Genomic DNA, 19,178 nt, shown 5'->3' with positions numbered 1-19,178 from the left:
ATTCAGTCCGTGTCCTATAGAATGATTCATTGGTATCATGCATGATTTTAGACAGTAATACTGTAAACACAATGTTTATCATGTTAAGAGAGAGAAAGTTTATTTAGTGACTACTGTCCCGTTTTGCTCCCATAGTAACGTATTGTGTTGCAGTATCTTGATAGTAATGAAGGATCTCTGACTGAATCCTGAGTCCGGCTGCGACGGTCACGTGACCAAGCTACGGCAAACGGAGAAGGTTAAACCACAGTGCAAAAAGGCGAATGGGAACCCGGTGCGCTTTGTGTTCACAATGCCTGGATTAGGCGAACTGTACCGCAGACTTTTTAGCGAACCGTACAGAGACCACCTCCCGGGGTAGTCTCAGTTCGGTTCGTTGTAAAGGGGTCTGGGTACGGTTGGAGTGTTCACATATGCGCAAAAAATGCTGAATCATCGATCTGAGTTCGTTTAGATGGCTGAAAGGGACCAAGTGTGAAAACACCCTTAGTCAGGCTACTTGAAAATAGCCCTGTGACAGAAACAATAAGAAGAAACATGGACAACTCAGGAATACTGGTAGACTTAAAAGGTGCACGGTTACTATTCGTTTGCCTTTTTTTATTTTCCAATGTCTGTACACACTTACATACATCATACATCATAACTTTGGCACAAAAGTGTACATATTTCAAATAGAAATAAATAAGCCATGTGTTCAGTATATTTCGCAAGCCATACCTAGACAGACCTTTCAAATAGATGAGTGGAGGCCTGGAAAGGATGAAATTCTATATGTGGGTTTCACAGGCCTAGCTTTATCTGTCAAGTAGCAATAATCCTACAGTTGAGAGGGATAGAAGCCAGTCCAAAAATGCAAAGATTGACAAGTGAAAATGAGATTCAGGGGGCTAAACCAAAGACATAAGATACTCTAAATCCTTGTAAAGGTATTGCACATGGCCTCACCTACACTGATGAACACTCAGCAATGTCTATATTTGCAGCTGAATTACACAGGAATAATAATAAGTACTTAGTTAATATTACAGTTGAATGGTTAACTACTATATTGTGGAAGAAATTGCTTAACATAGGCCATTAGATCTGTTTTGAGATGAATGCTATGAAATATATCAGGATATGTTTTCAGCCTGTTGTCCTGGTTTGGAAGGCTGTCAGCCAGCACATAATATATTTGCCGGTGGAATGGCAGCTGTGTTGTAAAAGCATCTTTTGTTATATTCTGCTCCTTTTGGTGTTCACTCAGACACAGAGTAACTTGTTTATGCCCAACAGCCAACTCTTTATTCAACTTTGCCACACACATACTGTAAATCCTTCAGCATCTTAAAATTCTCATTCACTAGGTGCAACACTCAACCGTATCTGTGTAAACAGGTCTACACCAAAGGTGTTTTGTTCACAGGGAAAATAGATGTCTTCATGCTTGTCTAAAAGAGGCAATAGGTTAAAAAATAGCCACTACAACACAGAACACACTCCACCGCATATATGTGCTGGCTGAGAGCCTTCAGTGGCAGATAGACAATTGTCTTTGGTACACAGGGGTTTGAATGTTTGTTAAAAACCGTGCATACAATATAAGGCTGACTGTCGATGTAAATGAAATACTATTGTAGCCTATTTCTCTCTGATCTTCTTTGCCTCATTTGTAGATCCTCTCAGCTTTTTTCTTCGGTTCATATGGTGTTCTAAGGATGCTAGGTGTCTCCTCCATGACCCTAACCAACAAGTTATCAATGTAGTCCTCAAGCTCACGAATATGTGCATCCTTCTTTTTCACAATTTCTCTCTGCTTCAGAAGTTCCTGCACAACTTCATCAAATGACAGGTTGCTGTAAGATGCAGCTGAGGCTGGGCATTGACCTGATTCCTGTGGGAAGAAGAACGATCCTTTCACAAACAATAACAGACAGACATCTTACGGTTCCCACAGGTCCTTTAAATCCTTGAATGCATTTTAAGCCAATGAACCAAGACCTTTGAAAGTGTGAAAGTTAAAAATATACATAAATAGACATGGGACATTGAAAGTGCCAGGACTTATATATTTTGTGGTGGAAAGGCAGAGACTACAAAGTCTACCATCATTGTAAACCGGAACAATTCAGAAATGTTGATAGAAATCTGGCCCAATTCTTGGCTGAGTTTGTTGGGTCTAACTGAGTTGGGACTAAATCGTCTGCCAATGTGCAACCTCCTTAAAGCATCTTGAGATAATTTCAGATGTTATTGTTGATATACATATAAAAGTTGATTTCCTCAGCAACCAGAGGTAATGACTTTTGAAGTGAAATGAAGCAATACAACTGTATTAGCAATGCCATCAACCACCAAAGAGTGCAAAGATAAATAATTGTTTTGCTTTCTTCCAGTTCAATTTATTATCAGTTTGGAAAGGTTAATGGCGAAGCAAGAAGTAACGTTTGGCGTCCCTGATCAATGTGATGGTTAGTCTGGGGCAGCATTTTTTAAATGAAGTCTACAGTGGGTACGGGTTGAGAATGCACCTTCTCCCGCGGGACTCCCGAAGAGATCCCGCAGGCCGTCAAGCCGATTTTTTTCGAGGCTAAGGCAATGTACCCAAACAACCACCAGGTGGCAGAAAGTTTCATCCCGCATTTCAAAATGATGAAGACCGCATATCCGTCAATAGTCGACCTTAATCTCATTTAATCATTACAATGAAGGTGATGACTGGCGAAATTATTCAAACGACGTTTCAATGAACCATTGTTGAAATGAATGAAAATGGTTATAGAAAATCGCCTACAGCCTAACGCCGACACAGCTGATTCTTTGATTGATTCTAAGCTGTTTTGATGTAGGGGATGGGTAAACTGGCGCGCTACAAACATGCTACCAATCAAATGTAATATTAGTAGGACTAGCCTACTTAGACACTTTAGTCATAGGCAACGTTGCCATGTTAATTTGGGCTAGAAGTGCTTGCTTGTGGTGGCGCTCCTGTCCGCTGCTTCTCCCGAATTGTGTGCCAAATTTGTCAGCAATCAGCTTAAATGTCAAATCATATTTATTTATCTTTGTCGCCATGGTATTGGGGAAACAAGGAGAAACGAGATGGCCAGTCCTCGTATTTTTTCTTCGCGTTTCGTTATAAGAAATATATAAGTAATAGTTAGTCTTCTTCCGTATTGAACAGATACGGGACGCTCTTTGTTCCGTATTTTAAGGAACTAGCCTACTCAATGCACACACACTACAATGAAAAACACACAAAGAAATCACTAAACATATAGCCTACAACCTAATGACACTTTAATGCAGCGTTTCTCAAACTATGGGCCGCGAAACGTGGAGACTGCTGCTGGTCCGCGAGACATGGAGTGAAATTAGGTCCGGTGATCTGATAATTTGCTGCGCAATTGACCAAGCAACCGCGGACCGACAGAAAAAGAAAGCAAACGTTGCTGCGGAAATGCTTGCTAATTTGATGTGTTTAAACATAGAGCCATACAATTAGGTATGTCTGTTATTATGATAATTTTCGAGCATAACTGCTTGTCCATAGCTCAGTGACAGGTGTTAATAGCCTTGCCATAAGCACTGCTGCAGGTGCTTCTTTTATTATGCGGTTAGAGCATAAGCGCTTACTCATATAGACTATAACTCAGGGACAGGTGCAAAACCACCAACTGGGATAGATCGAAGGGCAAGCAAGCACTGCCACACAACGTGAAGGCCTTTGTGTTGTCAACACTAAACAGAAAGTTTCCTACGGTGGGGAGAAGTGGCCGCAAGGACTGCATCGATAAGATCAACGAATACAGTAATGTTTTACACAGCTGGTATCCGCTGTTCATTCCGACATATCTCCACTCGGCGGTAGGCCTAGGCCTATTTAACTTTTTTTTTTCAAACAACGTGCCATTCCGACATGAGGTCATTAATAGGCTATTAATGTCATAACTATTAGGCTATCATTAGGCTTACTATGCATGGCTGTAGGCAGCTATGAGGCCACTGAGATCTGGACCTCATCGGTTTTGTGAAAGCCGATTGGAAATACATAAGTTTAGAGCGAACGTTTCAACTATGTTTGCCATGGTAGACAAAAACACTCAAATAAAACAATAGCCTAAAAAATAACTGCATGCGTAATGGACACGGCTCTATATCCTAAATAATTTTCGAGGTTCGCCATTTGGTAATATGACCTATCCTTACTGACAATAATTTAGATTGAGCACAACTAAAGTTGCACGAAGGCAAAATACAGTCCTAAAAGCCTATTCTATATAGCCTGGCCAATATTGTAGATGTGCAAAAGCAGCATTTGCGTGCGTGCTTGCCGGTGAGGTGTAGCCTACAAAAATGAGCATAACATCTGATTATTTAAGTATGGATATAGGCTAGAGAAGAGTTGGTTTAAAATTCAAGTGTAGTAAAAAAGTTTGTGCACATCCCCAGTCAAGGTGCAGAACAAGAGTAGGCTAAATCATAAAAAAAATGGAAAAAGGTTCGCACACTTGAAATCCTTCTTTTTTGATTTGATTTGATTTTCGTGTGGTCTTCTTCAGATTAAAATTCAAGTACGTGCGCTATTTAACCCCTCGAGACCGACTGCAGTCTGCTGACACAGCCAGACGACTCTCCCAACCCATTCATTCGTTTTGGCCGATATAACCCATTCATTCGTTTTGTGCGTATATAGATTCCTGCATGCTGCATTACCGTGACCCTTAGCCTATACCTTGTGGATGATTTTTTCTCATTGGAATACAGCAGGACAGAATGCCTTTTATCTAACAAACGCAAAAGCTGAGATTGTTGGAAGGACTAGGCTACTCAACAAACTTGTTTTTCGTTTCTGGGAGATCTCGTTATCGTTTTGGATTGTCGGATTTTTATACTTATTGGACTTATGGACAATGAACTTTGAGGGGTGGTTGTTAGTGCTTTACAAAGCTTTGTGTTAATAAGTGTCGGTCCTCCTATCCTTCAGCTCACTGCGCGATGCAGTTGCGCATAGTGGCCACGAAGTCATTAACTGTTTACGACACAATACATGATATTTGTGTTTTTCGTTTCTTAGATTTAATGCATGTTTGACATGTAAACAGGCCTTCAGTCCGTTAACTTAAAGGGATATTCCGCCATTTTTGGAAATACGCTCATTTTCCACCTCCCCTCGAGCAAAACAATCGATATTTACCTTGTTCCCATTCATCCAGCCATTCTGTGAGTCTGGCGATACAACTTTTAGCTTCAGCCTAGCATAGATCATTGAATCGGATTAGACCATTAGCTTCTCACCTGCTAGCTTCATGTTTAAAAGTGACTAAGATTTCTGGTAATTTTCCCATTTAAAAGGTGTCTCCTCTCAAGTTAGAAAGTGCAATCAGACCAACTGAAAATGAAACCTGGCGTTTTTCTAGGCTGATTTGACATGGAACTACACTCTCATCTGGCATAATAATCAAGGCAACTTGCAAACGTGCCATAGGCGGAGTGATATCGTACGCAGCATCTGAAAATAGTCCCCATAGACAACAAGCAATAGTAGTGCCAGTAGTTTGCAAGTTGCCTTGATTATTACGCCAGATGAGAGTGTAGTTCCATGTCAAATCAGCCTAGAAAAACGCCAGGTTTCATTTTCAGTTGGTCTTATTGCACTTTCTAACTTGAGAGGAGACACGTTTTAAATGGGAAAATTACCAGAAATCTTAGTCACTTTTAAACATGAAGCTAGCAGGCGAGAAGCTAATGGTCTAATCCGATTCAATGATCTATGCTAGGCTGAAGCTAAAAGTTGTATCGCCAGACTCACAGAATGGCTGGATGAACGGGAACAAGGTACATATCGATTGTTTTGCTCGAGGGGAGGTGGAAAATGAGCGTATTTCCAAAAATGGCGGAATATCCCTTTAAGGCCTTCTTTTGCATGGGGTTGCTCGCATCCGCCCGTAACCTAGACTATTATGTGCGTAGTGGCTGCATAGGCTACTCTTGATTATAATAAGAGGCAAATTGTTACAGGACAACTTAAACTGACTTCCCCAATGCTTCCCCGCAGCACATTACATTTTAATATAGGCTAATATAGGATGAACAAAGTCTATGCTATATTAAATCCAGTAGCCTAATAATTCTATGTGCCACGTCCGATTTCGCAAGTGATAGGCTACGTTTAAACATCGACAAACGTCTGTGAGACTACCCATTTCATGAAGAGCAATTGTCTTGTGCGATCATTCCCCCTCCCCCACACTTGTCTAACCAGTTCACTAGACATTATAGCCTACCTATATATGGCATTGAGGACGATTGCCTCCCTCCCCCCTCTCTCTCGACAGACACTTCCTGACACTAGGGCTCGGGATCATGACTTCAAAACTTCACGGGCACAGCCACATTGGCAGCTTCACTCCTTAGTTTACTATGGATTACTATGGATTTACTCCCGCCTTTTAGTGTGTTCCTGTTACTTAGTTTTTGCCTTCTTGGTAGTAGGCCTATGTTGCTGTGTAGTCGGGTGTAACAGTGCAACCCACGATCGCAAGAGGAAAAGAATAAATCGCTACTATATTTCTGCTTCTTGTCTTGTGCATCTGAATGAATGGATATTACGTTCAGTGCGCTACCAAATGGCGGCGATATTCCTAGAATGCAAAGCGTGTGCCCGAGCCCTATTATGTAAATGTAAAAATGTATGTGTGTGTGTGTGTGTGTGTGTGCGCTGAACCACGAATTCACATATTAACTTTTCTTTTCAGCAGACATCGCAATCATAAAAAAATCGCAAAACTTTTTAATAAAATATGTAGAGTAAGTTTTGAACCCCGGTCGCTGACGTAGGCTATGATTAAGATGCCTCAACCAGTTACGCCACAGTTCGAGTGTCAATCTCTTCGCACTTAGCCAAGAAATATAAAGGATTCAGTCAGTCGAGTTCATTTATTCGCGGCATGCACTTGAAACGCCGATCAAAAGTTCTGACATGTTAAACTGAAGTTAGTCATTAATTCACCACATGATAAAATGCTGCTATATTGACGCACAGTAGCCCACGGTAGTCTATGTCTATCTCTGAATCAACATGAACATGCATAACGAGATCCATATATTCTAAGTTGCTAGAAACTTCTTTTGCGGAGCTAGGCCTACTAGTCGATGGTTACAATGAATCACCCTCACTGCCCTATCGCATATCTGACCATCCATTGTTACAATGTTACAATATGCGCGATCTTCTCCATGCATGTAGCCTACGGTTATAAGTAAAGTGACATGATAGGCATGTAGGCCTATTAAAGATATTTCTGTTAAATACATTTTTATTTTCAGTGGTCAAAAGTGGTGGGGACAAAATCTGTGATAAAGTGCTGGGTAAGCTACCCAGCGTCGCCGGTTAAAATGAACATGCCTCCGTTTTAAAATAGCCTATAGGCCTACACATTTCTAAGTATTCCTAGCATAAATGTAGCCTAAATGTCCATCTTGTCCATCTCTTTCGTCTTCGCCTTGACAATAATAGCCTATTCACGGAAATGCGGTCTTGTAACCGTAATGAATTAATGAATTAATCTAAGGTTGCCTATATCGAGTCTTTCAGGTTGAATTGAAGGCTTCTAAAACCATTCTCATTAATTTCAACAATGGTTTATTGAAACGTCGTTTGATTATAATTTCGCCAGTCATCACCTTCATTTTAATGATTAAATGAGACGGATTAAATGAGACGGATATGCGGAGCATTTCTCTCCCTCTCCATTGACCAAAAACGTTGCTCTGGCATCTCTGCTGGACTGACTGAGTTATAGGCTACGTCGAGTGAGAGAGCCAGCTGTGAGGTACGCTGTAAAACATTCGAAAACTCTGAAACTGCAATCTGACATGCCGAGCGTGATGTCTCTTTTCTCCGCTTGTCACCAGCGCGGTGTCTTCGGGTTTTTCCGTGTTTTCCGGTATGAGCCGAACCTTCATTTTATTAAGGCGGTCTTATGTTGCCCCCTTGCGGTTGCAGTTTTAATTAAAGTCCCAATGCTTCGGGAGTCCCGATGTGCGGGAAAGAAAGGAGCATTCTCAACCCGTACCATCTGTATGTGCATTATTGTTCCAGGGGTCTGGGAATAATGGGGGAGTTCCCAGTGATCATTGAGAATAGCCTAATGGCTGAAATGTCTGCTCACCCTCAGTAAAATCTTCAGCAAAGACTTTGTCTACTATTTTTTCAGAGTGTGAACCCTTCCTGCCTTTTTCAGAGTTCCCAGTGATAGCATCACTCTTCTGACTGTGAGCGTTCATGTGCTTTACAGTCGTAACATGGGAAAAACATGGATGGCACAACAAAGATTAAACCATGTGCACATCAATCCGAAATAAACTGCTGTATATGCTCAATAAAACAATGTTTCATTGGAAACATTCTCCAGTGGGGTGTTCCCAAACCCTCTTCACAAAGGGAGGAATTCTCCCATTTGCATGTAACTTGCACGTAAGCTTTTTTTACGTGCTTAAGTTATTCCCGCTTCTCTCACACCCACAGCACGCAAGTTCTAAATCTAGGCAGCTTTATGAAAGAGACATTATTTATTTAAAAAAAAAGAACCAGACTGATCCACCACCTCCTTACTTTAGGTTGATATGAAAACGTGGAGCCTGGACTTTCTCAATGATCTGCATTTAAATTCAGAAATAACACAAACCTGTCTTTAATTTTGAATATGTAAACATGGTGAACTGAATAGAGTATGGCCTGAAGTAAAATGGTGTGTCATCAAATAGCCTAACAAAGACTACTCCCCCCCCCCATGAGCCCTAGGCTGTTATAAAGTGTTAGCCTGACGAGCCAGACCCACATCAAGATGTAGGGTCTGGACACTCACCGTAGACAGGGCGCAATCGGAGGGGTGGGATAAACAGTTGTCAAATTCCCTCCCCGCAATAGGATAACGCTAAACAAATCATCTTCTTGTTTTCAAATAACAGGATGCGTTACCGTCGCAACTTCTGGTCGCATGTCAGTCACCATTATGTTAAGCCCACCCACCGACTCTATACACGCTGTGATTGGAACGCTGGTGCTGGGGGTTCTCAGCTCCCTGGCTCAATGGATCGTGCCTAGACTGCCCCGCCAGCCAAATTACATTTGCTGCCGCTAGGGGCGTCTAGATTTCTAGGCTAATAAAGTGTAACTGCACCCTAAAATATGTTTTTTGAGCTGTTGATTGATTGAAATTACTCATAAGTGGTGACCTACACTATTACCAGGGTTAATATTGACAAAAATCCTGTTTCTCGACAAAAGTAACATTTCGTATGATTTCGTATTCGTACCGGCGGACAATACATTATCCCTTACTTAACACCCCAAATTCAAAATCAAAGAAAATTAGAATGTTGTGAATAGGTTCAATGTTGTAGGCTCAAAGTGTCACACTCTAATCAGCTAATTAATCCAAACCACCTGCAAAGGGTTCCTGAGTCTTTATGGTGTCTCAGTCTGGTTCAGTAGAATTCACAATCATTAGGAAGACTCCTGATCTGACAGTTGTGTAGGAGACCTTCATTGACACCCTCCACAAGGAGGGAAAGCCTCAATGGCCATTTTTTAATGAAGTTGGATGTTCTCAAAGTGCTGTATCAAAGCGAGAGGAAGGGAAAACTGTAGAAGAAAAAGGTGCACAAGCAGCTGGGCTGACCACAGCCTGGAGAGGATTGTCAGGAAAAGGCCATTCGAAAGTGTGGGGGAGCTTCACAAGGAGTGGACTGAGGCTAGAGTTACTGCTTCAAAAGTTGTGTTCCTCTTGTCAAGCCGCTCCAAAACAATGTGTTCCCGTTTCTCCCCAAATAACTCACGGTTGGAATAAAAAAGACGCGAAAAATAGCGTCTTGCACACAAAGTGACCAACCGCTTTTGATATAGACTAACAATGAGGTAAAGTTTTACTTTTTTGGATGGGGGATCATGATTAATTCTGTTACCTAGCGGGTGGGTGTGGCAGATCAACTGAATGCAAATTTACGTATGCACCCACGTGTGAGAGCTTCCTTGTCTCGGCACGCAACGTCATAAGAAAGCGCTTTGCCACCGCAAAGATGCAAAAAGTATGTCTTAAGAGCCAAATTTTTTATACCATAAAATATCCTGCTGCCCCCTATCCCGCTTTTGTGCAACTGGATCACGGATAAATTGAGCCAGGATAACCAAGATATCCCGGCTTAATCCCTTATCCTAGTATTGTGCAATAGGCCCCTGGGCTAAAGAAAAGAATAACAGGTCTGTTGCTCAGTGGTCCAAAGTCCTAATTTCTGATGCGAGCAACCAATTTGCGCATATATGCGCCCAAATTTTTCAAGAGTGCGCCTGAAAAAAATTCTAGGTCGCACTGGTGCACCTGACGCTGCTCGGGTGAAAGCATACATTTCTTTCACAAGTTTTCATTGTAGACTATGCGTGCAACCAAACCAAACTGTTTAGTAGTAAACCCCCTCTCCTTGGACCGCTTTCTCTCGCTCTCCCTCTCTCTCTTGTGCGCGCTCAATGGACACCCATTCCCCCTCAACATGCACATTCACAATCGTGAAAGCAATGACGCATAGAAGACGACTAGCTATAATGAAATCCGGTTAGCATCTGGGGCCCGTTGCACAAAAGCAGAATTAAGATATCCGGGATAAGTTACTGAGCTGCGATCACTGAATCCAAAACAAGAGCATACCGGCTTAATTGGTTGCACAAAGACCAATCCAGGATAAGCAGACACGGATTCATCAAGCCAGGTGTAAGTTATCCGGTATGTGTGCGCGTTCTCGTTTCTCCCCCAAATAACTCACGGTTGGAATAAAAAAGACGCGAAAAATAGCGTCTTGCACACAAAGTGAATCACCGCTTTTGATAAAGACTAACAACAAGGTAAAGTTTTATTTTTTTGGATGGGGGATCATGATTATTTCTGTTACATAGCGGGAGTAGGTGTGGCAGATCAACTGAATGCAAATTTACGTATGCACCCACGTGTGTGAGAGCTTCCTTGTCTCGGCACGCGACGTCATTAGGAAGCGCTTTGCCACCGCAAAGATGCACAAAGTATCTTAATTTGTCTTAAAAGCCGAATTAGTTCAAAACACCTTCGAAAAATGTCCCCTCCACTTCCAATCAACTACTACAGCAGCCTATTCATCAAACATCTGTCAAAAAAGAAGCAAACAACGAGTAGGCTATGTTATTAATTATAAGGCCACCATAATTTAAATGACATCCATATGGTATTAGGCAGACATTCTGCTGTGTTTTGCGAATAAATGCATGTTGCAATTAATATATAAATGGAATCTACAGCTCTTTAAAAAAAATCACGTGGAGGTCTCATTTGAATGACAGCTATCTGAACCAATCAGATTATGTAATTACCATTAGAATCAACTTATCTTGGCTGTGAGCCTGGTCAGGAGCAGGCTAGCTCCACAGAATAAATCGCCATGGTAACTTATACCATAACATATCCTGCTGCCCCCTATCCCGCTTTTGTGCAACTGGATCACGGATAAATTGAGCCAGGATAACCAAGATATCCCGGGTTAATCCCTTATCCTAGTTTTGTGCAATAGGCCCCAGGGCTCTGAACCGGTTCAAGGAACGAAAACGAAAACCGAAAACGAACGGAATTTTACGAGGAACGGAAACGGAAACAAAAACGAAATGGTCTTCAACTGTTCCGGAACAGACACATTATTCTGAAATCCATAAAAAACGGTTAATAACGTTTTTTTTTTTTTTCTCTAAATATTTTCTAAAATGTCACAAAAGCATAGCCTATTTGTTGTGTTTGAGGTTAAATCTGTGTGAACGAGTTAGCTATTTCTCCCTTTATCCTAGCTCCCGTTAGCTAGCGAGCTAACTAGCTGACTCACTGTTTGAATGGGAAGCTAGGCAGGGTTTTGCGTTTGGTTGGTCGAATTGTTTGGGGAACTTGACCTGTATTTGTTGGGGTTTATTTCCTTGTATTGTGTATTCTGATTGTGATGTGTATTTGTTGGGTTACCTTGGCCAGTTTTCTGTTACCCTGGGAAGAGGAGTTGGGAAGGAGCCTGATATCCAGCTGTAGGCTATGCTGTTTGTGTATGTTTTCCAGAGTAAACGTCAAAAAGAGTCAGCTGTGTCGGCGTCACGTTTTTATATCATGCTTTTATCAGGCCAGTAAGCTGTATAGTGGGCTATATGGGATGGATAGCCCATCTGAATGTTTTTGGATGCCACCTGTGATTTATTATTTTGGGGCATAGACTAGCTACGGTGTAAATCAAGGGCAAATAGTAATGAGTACATCTATTCTAAGGTATAGACCACAAAAATAGACTTGATAGGCCTGCCAAACACTACCGGAACGATAAGAACGAACGATATTTTACGTTCCGAACTGGTTCAGGAACGATATGTTGGTGGCGGAACGCAAGAACGAAAATGTTAAACATACCCGAACCATTCGGAATGGAATGATTGAAAAATAATTTCGTTTTCAAGCCCTGGTTAGCATAGCATACTGCACAAATTTGATTAAAACTCTTGCATTCAAGTTGACTGATCATCTCAATGTTTTCCAAATCCAATTAAGACTAAAGGCCCTGTCCCAAGGAGAAAAAGTATTAGCCTACCTTGAAACTTAAACACACGTGGGGAAACTGTCACTGAACAGCCCAACCACAGAGCTGCCAACTGTCACGCTTTCGGCGTGTGACACACGATTTTGCCTGTTTACACACGCACTCACGCCATACATCCATTTTCTCACGCAAAACAAAATCTGATCTTGGGCTGAGACCTGAGACTCGTTTGTTCCTTTTCAAACTCCTCGACGGTAGCCTAGATGGCGCTAAGAAGCGCCACTGTAGGCTAACCCTTGAACGTCTACGTTAGCGATAGAAGAAGGAGACACCCGTGGGAGAAACCTTTATTATTATTGTCGAGAAAATCGCCAATCTGTGTCAAAGACTAGGTGTGTTGTTAGTCAAATGTCACAAATCATTTTTAGGCCTATCGTCAATTAAGAACTCACCCTCTTAAACTTTAAATCTTCAGAAGAAATTAGTTTGTGCGGATGAACTTGATTCCCTACATGACTAACTTCTTGCACTTTTGTTGCACTGTTTGTTTGCTGGAACATGTGGATGAATAATTAAACATTGCAAGACACTCATCTCTTATGATCCCAGAAAGATTTTCGACTTGTTTTAAACATGTATTTTATCTAATAACACAGAAAGAAAAATTAATTGCTTCCACATATCCTTGTCATGCACTATATGCAACTTTTTTTTCACTCGTGTTAAACCTTGAGACTGAAGGCTACCCTCACGTATTTCTTAAAGCGACAGGCACTCAATTACACACACCAGTAGTGCACACTCAATTAGACCTACACACCACTTAAAGATATGACTAAATGTAATAGACTTGAAATCAGTACACAAATGACTAAACATTTTTAGCTACTAGTAATTATACAGATTATAAAATACTAAACATTATCAACAAAATACAGTATGTACACTTATAGGCCTATCTGAATTCCAAAATTGTATAGAAACATGACTATAATTTTCTCTCTCTCTCTCTCTCTCTCTCTGTGTGTGTGTGTCTCTGTGTGTGGAGGGTCAAGCAGAATCTTGGATGGCCACTGGTGTGAATGATCACACAATATTCAATATTAGGCTACTGATGATTAAATCACCAAATACACTAAAATGGTAAAAATTTTTTTTAAAAAAGCATTGAAAAAGTGTCGAATTTGCAATTCTTGACTTCGGTATCAAAGTCGATCAGTATCAAAACAATCATTTTGGTATCGTGACAACACTAGACTGAGTGCAGGACAAATTTTTGGTTACTCCGGACAGAATCTCACTCCAAGGTTTTTTGAAAAGTTGGCAGCTCTGCAACCAGTATACTATAATAAGCTAGCCAGCTATGCTACTTTGTTTACTATATTTTGAGGCTTCAAGCCGACAGCTGAATTAAAGAGGCGGAGTTGTAATATGAAAAGTCATGAATGTCATGAATATCAGAAATTTCAGTATATAGAATAATAAAGAATATATATATATATAAAGATAAAGATAAAAAGATATAAAGAATATGCATAGGCATATATTCCTTATGTGTTTCAAATGAAGACAAGCTTTTTCTACACCTTATTGTTAAAATCATTCACATTATATGGAAGGAGAGCGATAAAAGGTGACCTTTTGACGTTAAAGGTGATGCAAAGAAAAATGTGGGTGCACCTAAATTTTGTCCTGGTGCACCTTAAAAAAAAAAGCTAGGCGCACCAGTGCAACCAACGCAAAAAGTTAGTCTGGAACCCTGTCATTGCATCTCATTTGGAAACCAAGGTCTGGAGGAAGAATGGAGAAGCACACAATCCAAGATCCTTGAAGTCCAGTGTGTTTCCAGTCTGTATTGATTTGGGGAGCCACACCATCTGCTGGTGTTGGTCCACTTTGTTTTAGTAAGTACAGAGTCTACAAGGACATTTATGAGCACTTCATGCTTCTTTCAGCAGACAAGCTCTGGAGATGCTGACTTAATTTTCTAGCAGGACTTGGCACCTGCCGACACTGGCAAAAGTACTAAAACCTGGTTCAGTGATCATTACTGTGCTTGATTGGCCAGCAAACTCAACTGACCTGAACCAGATAGAGAATCTATGGGACATTGGCAAGAGAGAGATGAGACTGGATATGACACCGAACAATGCAGTGGACCCCAGGAGCAGATGAGGCTTTGAGAGACTGTTTTGAGTCCACTGACTGGAATGTACTACAGAATGGTGATTTGGAGGAGGCCACACATTGCATGACTGACTACCTGAACTTCTGTATGGATGTTGTTGTTCCCACAAGAACTGTGCGCTGCTTTCCAAACAACAAGCCTTGGATAACCAGCAATGTCAAGGCCCTTCTAAATAGGAAAAAGATGGCGTTCAAAGAGGGGAACCAGGCAGAGCTGAGGCAAGTGCAGGGGGAGCTCAAAGTCAGGCTGAAAGAGGCCAAGGAGGATTACAGGAAGAAGGTAGAACAGAAGCTGCAGGAGAACAACATGAAGGAGGTCTGGGATGGAATGAAGACCATCACTGGACTTAGGAAAAGCAGCAGCTCTGTGGAGGGCGATCTGGACAGGGCAAACCAGCTAAACCAGTTCTACAATAGGTTTGATTGCCCTGCTTCAGTGGACAATGGTCGTCCATCATCACCATCACCAGCACCATCAACTGCTACAGTGGACAATGGTCGTCCACCATCACCATCACCATCAACATCACTAGCACCATCAACTACGGACACTGCTCTTGCTGGCTTAACTGCCCAACTCACACCTCCCCCCTCACCCCCAGTGCAGCACGTCCCCTCCTCCCCTACCCCCCGGAGTGACCAATGCCTTGGTAACTCCTCACCCCCTCCCCTCCCCTCCCCCCTCATCATAACGGCAGATCAAGTTAGAGGACAGCTGAAGAAACTCCATCCCAGGAAAGCAGCCGGACCTGACGGACTGTGTCCAAGACTGCTCAAGGCCTGTGCTGCTGAACTGGGAGAGCCACTGGAGCATATCTTCAACCAAAGTCTACGTCTCGGGAAAGTCCCAACACTGTGGAAGACATCATGTCTTATCCCCGTCCCCAAGAAACCACATCCACGTGAGCTGAATGACTTCAGGCCAGTTGCTCTCACATCACACCTGATGAAGACCCTGGAGAGACTGGTTCTGGGGATACTTAGGCCACAGGTGCACCATGCACTAGATCCGTTACAGTTTGCATACCAGGAGAAAGTGGGCGTCGACGATGCAATCTCCTACCTCCTACACAGGACACACTCTCACCTGGACAAGGGGAAAAGTGCTGTGAGAATCATGTTCTTTGACTTCTCTAGTGCTTTTAACACCATCCAACCCCCCAGATTGAGTGACAAGCTCCTGCAGATGGGTGTGGATGCTCATCTAGTATCCTGGGTTGCAGACTACCTGACAGAGCGGCCACAGTTTGTCAGACTGAAGGACTGCCTCTCCAACACTGTAATCAGCAGCACAGGTGCACCACAGGGAACGGTGCTCTCTCCAGTCCTGTTCACCCTGTATACGTCCGACTTCTGCTACAACACGGAGTCATGTCACATGCAGAAGTTTTCAGACGATACTGCAATTGTGGGATGTATCAGGGATGGGCAGGAGGAGGAATACAGGAGCCTGGTGGAGGACTTTGTGCAATGGTGCAGACTCAACCACCTACAACTCAACACGACCAAGACCAAGGAGATGGTGGTAGATTTCAGGAGGTCTAAGCCTGCTCTGCTGCCAGTCACCATTGAGAAGGTCAATGTGGAGGTGGTGAACACATACAAGTACCTGGGCGTACATCTGGACGATAAACTGGACTGGTCAGTCAACACTGAAGCAATATACAAGAAAGGGCAGAGCAGGCTGTACTTCCTGAGGAGGCTGCGCTCCTTCAATGTCTGCAGCAAGCTCCTCTGGATGTTTTACCAGTCTGTTGTTGCCAGCGTCCTCTTCTATGCTGTGGCATGCTGGGGAGGAAGCACTAGGAAGAGGGATGCTGGGCGACTAGACAGGCTGGTAAGGAAGGCTGGCTCTGTTGTGGGAGCTGATCTGGAGTGCATCACTTCAGTATCAGACAAAAGGACCCTGAACAAGCTACACAGCATCCTGGACAATGACTGTCATCCACTCTACAGCATCATCATACAGCAGAAGAGCTTGATCAGCTGGAGACTACGCTCCATGACATGCACAACAGACAGACTGAGAAAGTCATTTGTACCCAGGGCCATACAACTGTACAATGCTTCACTGAAGGGAAAAGGAGAGTTGGACTTCTATGCATAGTATATCTGCACCTCCACCCTCTTATACACTTACATGGCATGACTTACATGTCTACCCTCATGTCTAACTCTTATATTATTACTATGTTAAGTTTATTTTAATTGTCCATATATTTATATTAGTACTGTTATTATTATTATTACTATGCTTACATTTTGTACTGTACATATTTATTACTGGTCACTAGAATTTTATCTTGCACTGTTGCACTGTTGGACTTATTTGCACTACCAACTTGACACACACCTCAGACTGGATCACAGTACCAATCCTCAGTACATTCATGCATACCTTATCTATAGTATTCTACTGCTCCTTTAGTCATTGTTGATTGTTGATTGTTGATTTGCTTTTTAATCTCCCTGTTTACATTGTTTACATTGTACTGTATGTTGTGTGTGGTGTCTTAAGCTGCTGGGACCTTGAATTTCCCCTTGGGGATCAATAAAGTATCTATCTATCTATCTATCTATCTAAGAGCTGACGGCAGCTATTGAAGCATCATGGTGTACCAGTCCATCCTGGAAGCAGTGCCACAGGCTGAGAGTATCCATGCAACCTCGCATTGAGGCAGTAAAACATAAAGGCTTGAATTAGTTTGCGTTGCATGTCTATATAATATAATAATTTGACCCTTTAAGTTGAATTACTGAGCACAATATTAATGTTTTTTTAGCTTCACCTGTAGGTCTGAGCATCACCTGATTTGAAGGCAATAGCTGCGTTTCCATTGACCATTAAATTGCGCAAATTAAGAATTGCGAAAAGAAATGTGCTTAATGGAAACACACACATTTCGAAAAAACTCACATTTTTCGATAAAAAGTTTTTGCGCTCGGGTGAGGTGGTATTTCGAGCGTATCGAAATTTGTATATTTCGCAAAACTGCAATGGAAACACTTTTTTCGCATCTGACGAGTCACGTGATCCAACAACCGGATGTTAAGAGGAACGAAACCGACGAAGAAGACTGTCGACAGGAAGTGGCACCGGGAGAATAATGTAAAAAATAATATTTTGTTCATTAAAAGTGGCTCGTGTCATTATAAAATGTTGAATCCACAGCTCCTCTGTGAACTCGCCGACAACACTTTCTCAAAAACGCTGCATAGGCTACGCAACCGCTCAACTAGTTTTGTTTACCCATAGCAACAACGTTGCTATGCTTTGCTGGTTTAACGTGATGAGAACGGTGCTGAAAGAAATCTAGATTCTAGATTCTAGTTCTAGAAACTAATCAACTGGGCTGATCTACGAGATATTCCACTGACATGGCTGTGACATGATTTAAGCATAGGCCTACAACAAACTCCTGTGAAATATGTAATTTTTAATTTTATGTTTCTGCCCCACCAAAACGTAGGCCTCCTCCGCTGATGGCTTATAACCTAATGACTGATAATCAGCGTGCCGTGGTGGCAATTTGAATGCATTTAGTGTAAATCTGGGTTATGTTGATAACCGCCATGTCTCCAAATGACTTACAGCACGCGAGAATACACGAGATTTTAATTTAGTTAGCCGAATGTAATGGAAACACCGCAATTGCGAAAATTGTGATATTCGACATTAAGACAATATCGACAAAGTTTTTGCGCATATTTGTAATGGAAACGCAGCAAATGTCACATGCCATCAGCAGGAGTTGGACCTCTCTGTTCACCCATGGCTTCTGATTAGGAAAAGTGGTAATTTGTTTGAGGGTGGTGCCACAATTAATGTTGGAGTTGATACAGTCCAGAACAGAGGAGGTGTATAAGTCAATGTACGTGTGTTTTAAAAATGCTGTTGAAGTGCCGATCCGCACCATCTGGCCAAACTTTGACTGTCCTCACTGTGGGTTTAACACGTTTGATGAGCGCTTGAGCAGTAGAAACAATGAGAGGTGCTCAGATTGTCAAATAGGTAAGGTATATTCAGGAGTCACACAGTGGCTAATGCATGGATGTCTTAGGCATAGCACATAGGCCCTACTTTGTTTGAAAGTGAACTGAAATTGTACCCTGGAAATCCAGAGTTCTCGTGAGAGCATAATTTTAAATTGATACTCATTACCCGTGCCCTTGGAGCCGAGCTGCTCCAATCACATCGGTGTAACTGATAAAGGTAGGTGTTGAAGTCCGGAATCTGTCAGTAAACATTGGGTGTAGTGTTATTCAATTGCGTGCTGCGATATTTTCAAATGCATGCTTGGTGCCGGCCCTCAAATTGGGCCATTTTCATTAATCATAGCCAGACCCTAAAACTTTCTAGATTTGGCTCTGGATTTCCAAGAGACTGAAATTGTGCATTTATTTAATAGTGTAGTTTTCAA

At 42.1% G+C, this 19,178-nt stretch overlaps 1 protein-coding gene across 1 annotated transcript in view; it reads right to left on the bottom strand.

The window, feature by feature from the left end:
• Positions 1–580: 580 nt before the first annotated feature.
• Positions 581–19,178, bottom strand: part of LOC134064354 (rab11 family-interacting protein 2) — a 69,529-nt gene continuing 50,931 nt past the window's right edge. Inside the window, exon 5 of the mRNA XM_062520274.1 lies at positions 581–1,876. Within this exon, the coding sequence (XP_062376258.1) occupies positions 1,649–1,876 (228 nt within the window). The 3' untranslated portion in view covers positions 581–1,648. The remainder of the gene's footprint in view (positions 1,877–19,178) is intronic.

The sequence above is a fragment of the Sardina pilchardus genome, chromosome 18 (assembly GCF_963854185.1).
Source record: "Sardina pilchardus chromosome 18, fSarPil1.1, whole genome shotgun sequence".
NCBI lineage: Eukaryota > Metazoa > Chordata > Actinopteri > Clupeiformes > Clupeidae > Sardina > Sardina pilchardus.
This window is presented reverse-complemented; position numbering and strand designations above follow the sequence as displayed.